This window comes from Vigna radiata, chromosome 1 (assembly GCF_000741045.1).
Source record: "Vigna radiata var. radiata cultivar VC1973A chromosome 1, Vradiata_ver6, whole genome shotgun sequence".
NCBI classification, from domain to species: Eukaryota; Viridiplantae; Streptophyta; class Magnoliopsida; order Fabales; family Fabaceae; genus Vigna; species Vigna radiata.
The window spans coordinates 31331108-31335885 of record NC_028351.1 but is presented as its reverse complement, the minus strand read 5'-3'; the positions used below and the strand labels follow the sequence as shown (position 1 = coordinate 31335885).

Sequence of the window (4778 nt, the reverse complement as noted above, 5' to 3'; positions counted from 1 at the left end):
TACTACTTGCCATTATAGCACAAAAAGGGTGGCAAGTGTTTCATATGGATGTCAAGTCAGCTTTCCTTAATGGTTTTCTGAAGGAGGACATTTATGTTAAACAACCAGATGGTTTTGTTATCAAAGGACAAGAAGAGAAAGTCTACTTGCTGAAAAAGGCTTTATATGGTTTAAAGCAAGCGCCAAGAGTGTGGTACAACAAAATTAATGATCATTTACTACACTTGGGCTTTCAAAAGAATGTATCTGAAACTACATTTTATGTCAAACATGATGGTGTTGATACTTTAATTATTTCATTATATGTTGATGATCTCTTGATGACAGGAAGCAATCTAGCACTAATTGAGAGTTCAAGCAAGAAATGAAAAAGGTCTTTGAGATGACAGATCTTGGTCTTATGACTTATTTTCTGGGCATGGAGATCACTCAAAAGAAGAATGAGATTTTTATTTGCCAGAAAAAATATGCAAAGGAGATTCTAAAGAATTTTCACCTTGGTGAATGCAAACCAATGAACACTTCAATGAATAAAAAAGAGAAGCTTATCAAGGAGGATGGAACAGATAAAGTTGATGAAGCTTATTTTAGAAGCTTGATTGGGTGTCTAATGTATCTTCCATCCACAAGGCCTGACATCTTATTCCTAGTTAGCTTGCTGTCAAGATTTATGCACTATGCTAGTGAATTGCACTTGAAGGCAGCAAATAGAGTTGTAAGATACATCAATGGAACTGTTAATTATGGAGTTAAGTACTACAAGGTACAAAACTTTAAATTATTTGGTTTTTCTGGCAGTGATTGGGCTGGTAGCTTGGATGATATGAAGAGTACTTCAGGGTACTGTTTTAGTATGGGTTCAGGTGTTTTCTCTTGGTGCTCCAAAAAGCAAGAGGTTGTAGCTCAATCAATAGCAGAAGCTGAGTTTATTTTCAGCTATAGCAGCTGTGAATCAAGTTATTTGGTTGAGGAATATTTTAACAGATTTGGGTATGAAGCAAGATAAATGCACAAAAGTTTTTGTTAATATTTTAACTGACCTGTATTAATTTTTGTGTTTTTTGTTCTTTCTTTTATTATTGTTTTCAGTTAATTTACTTTTTTTTGTATGAGAATTCTCTTATTGCAATTACGGGGGAACTGGAGTTAAATCCCAAATTGAATTATTATTTATTACTGAAAACACATTCTTCAACTTTGCTACAATGGCTTGAAAGATAAAAATGCGACCTTTTCCTAAATCAATGTGACAACTGCCAATTGACTAATAATAATTATATCCAAACCACCTATAAGTTGAAAAATANTTTCTTAGTTTCATGATGAAATTATAGTCTTCCATGCATGCATAGACTTCAGTGATGAAAAATCATATTTAATAAAAAAATTACTAATTAACTTCTTAAATAATTTTTTTATGTTGTTATTTTTTTATTAACAAAGAATACATATANTTATAAGTATTTTGAGTGCTTCAATCCTTTTTCGTAATATGTATATACATAGACCTCCTCTACATGAGATTCACAAAGTTNATAAAAAGATCCATACAATACAAGCCAAAATTAAAGACAATTTAAATGCTTCTTTCTTCTTTTATCTCTGAAATGCTTTTAAAAACAAAATTATGACAGAGCTACAGATTCAAAGTGGACAATATCTCAAATATACAGTGAGATCCAAAATGGACAATATCTCAAATACAAAGTGATTGATCCTAATGATGATAATCAACGAACTTGGATGAGAACAATGACATCCATTNTAAGGTCAAAAACAAAGTTCTAAAGATGAATCATAGGTTTCCTTAAGCCCTTATTGGAGATGAACCTTCATTCTCCTTGAACTTCGATTCAAAAACTTATGTTCCATCTAATAATCTTACATCACTTAGCATCTGAACAGAACCTATTATATACATTTGGAGAAGTAACTCATTTAGAGCAATCCAAATTTTAAAGGATTAAAAGCATATAACATTGTACTATTTTTATACCTCCACTTTCATTTCTGTAGTATTTTTTATAAGTTTTCTTTGCCTTTACTACAACATTCATTCCTTGCGTCTTTTTCAGTTATCCTTATTTCCTTCCCTAGCTAACACATTTAAATTCTTTTATGGTATATTTAGTATGCATTTCAATTAATGCAAACAAGATTTGTAGATTATATTTTTTTAATCACAATATCTATTAAATTTACACAATGAATAAAATAAACTATAAATTACATAGCATCCACAATGAAATTGCTATCAAATGAAATGAATTTGGATTTATAGTATGAACACAAATTTGGCAGTTGTGGAATAAATCAATGGTGAGAACCTTTTTAGGGCAAAAATTATATTCCAGTCAATCGACTTATCGGAAGACTTGAGAAAGAAAGGTAACTTACACATCCTAAAAGACACTTTTATATAAAAATAAATAAACCATCAAAGACGTCTTGTGTTACTAAACTTAAAGTACACAAAATACCAACACCTATATATATATATATATATATATATATATATATATATATATATATATATATATATATATATATATATATATATATATATATATATATAAAAGAAGCCATAATGACTAAGCCAACATGAGTCGGAAAGTGAAGAATAAGGTGCTCTACTCATATTAAACTCAAAAAGATAAACTATTTCCATAGTTTATTTGTTAGGAAATGTACCCATATGATTAAAGGTATTTTTTAATCACCATAACTTACTTTATCTGATGCATAGAATACACCATAAATTACGTAGCATCTACTTCGAAATTGCTACCAAATAAAATGAGACAAATTTTGTAATGGTGGAATAAATCAATCATCGGACCCTTTCTTAGGACGATAATTTCATACACTAGTGCAGCGAAGGGAAACGACCATGGTTGTTTTTCCCTATAGGTCGCGGTTTCAGAACCGCGACATATACAGCCGCGATAAAAAGTCAGTGACTATAGGCCGTGGTTGTAACCGCGGTCAAAAATTCTGAGAATAGACCGCGGTTGTAGTAGGAACTTGTTGAAATCAACCAAAATGATTGATTTGTACACCAAAAAAATTCGAGCATTTACACAAAATATGCTTACTTATACATATTGTAATGCTAACAAAAAAATGAGTCTAAGGTGCAAAATAATTTCGTGTAATTTTAGAGTTCAAGGAAATGCAATTCAATATAGCACAAAAATGGAAAAGAAAAAAAGAGGAATGGAAGACGTACCACGGTGGCGCGACGGAGAAGAAGGGGTGCGGCGGGGTGCTAACGGAGGAATGGCAGGCAGAGGCTGACGAAGGAATGGCAGGCGGAGGCTGACGGAGGAAATTCACAAAACGGAGGCTGAGGGAGAGAGAGGAGAAAGCTTTCGACAGTTTGAGTTTTCAGAATCGCCTGGAGAAGACGAAACTTTTCCCAATTTTTTTTAACCTAATTAAAGACTACTACTGCGGTTCTACAGAAAATCGCTATCATATAGGGGAATAGGCCGCGGTTGCCAAGGGAACTGCGGCCTACTGTGCTTTTCAAAATGACATTTCTGAAATTTTTTTCAAACTATATGTCGCGGTTCAGCGCCCAACCACGGTCTATTCTCTTAAATAATTAAAATTAAGGAATAGACCGCGGTTCTCCGAGCAATCGCGATCTATTCCCTAACGCTATATATGAATGACCCAACTGCCTTCCCAACTGCAACTAGAACGTTGAAAGCGAAATAGGCCGCGGTTCTGCTAGCAACCGCGGCCTATACCCCTTGAAATTTATTTCAGGGCCTGACAGAAGGGGAACGTCAGAAGGTTGTAGGGGAATAGCCCGCGGTTCTGCTAGCAACCGCGGCATATTCCCCCGCAATTTATTACAGGGGCTAAGGTTGTAGGGGGAATAGGCTGTGGTTCTGCTAGCAACTACGCCTATTCTCCAACAATTAATTGTTTTTCTGACGTGGCGTCAAAGGCAGAAGTTTGACTAGGGAATAGATCGCGGTTCTCGTAGCAACCGCGGCCTATAAGTTCGTTTTATTTTCAAAAATGCCATCGCGCAGTATTATGCGACGGTTTTTGGTGAACCGTGGCATAATGTGCGCCGTAAAAAGTCAATTTTTTACTTTAAATTTTCATTTTAAATTTTCAATTGACTTCGCATACTTGTGAATTTTCATTTTAAATTTTCATAATATTATGTAAAGAAACAAACCATCAAATTCATCCTTATGAAAGAGTTCGATGTTGTTGAATATAGTGAAAACTGTATATGAGAATAATTTTCGATCATCTATTTGAAATATGAACTAAGTCCAAAAAAATAATAACAAACTATCTAAACATAAGAGATAAAGAAAAGATAAAAATAATATATCTAACACTCCTTCTCAAATTGGTGCATACAACTCGTAGGTACCAAGTTTGTTATTAACATAAACAATAGAGATTTAGTGAAAATATATGTTTCTGCACTCGGGTGACATTAAATTGTTAATAATTTGCGAAGACAACATAAAAAATGAAATAGCAAACTTAGCAACAAATTTGGGAGATTGCTTCATATAAATCTCTTCTTACAAATAGCTATTGAAGAATGCATTGTTGACATCCACTAGATAAATAGGTCATTGTTCAAGAACCACCACGACTATAAATAAACTAACAAAAGTCATCTTTGCCATTGGAGAAAAAACATATATGGACAAGTCAAATCCAATGGTGATTTAAGGGAGGTTTGAAGAGACAACAACAAAAAAGCCATGAATGAAAAAGGGAGAGAAACCTTAAAAAAA

General features: G+C 33.3%; 1 protein-coding gene across 1 annotated transcript; it reads left to right on the top strand.

The window, feature by feature from the left end:
- The first annotated feature begins 364 nt into the window (after positions 1–364).
- On the top strand, positions 365–1006 carry LOC106761666 (uncharacterized mitochondrial protein AtMg00810-like). Its single transcript, XM_014645238.1, has one exon. It carries the CDS (start codon positions 365–367, stop codon positions 1004–1006), a length of 642 nt encoding a protein of 213 aa, XP_014500724.1.
- Positions 1007–4778: the final 3772 nt, after the last annotated feature.

Coding starts and splice junctions, on each gene's coding strand:
- LOC106761666 (XM_014645238.1), top strand. CDS start 365: ATGAAAAAGGTCTTTGAGATGACAGATCTTGGTCTTATGACTTATTTT.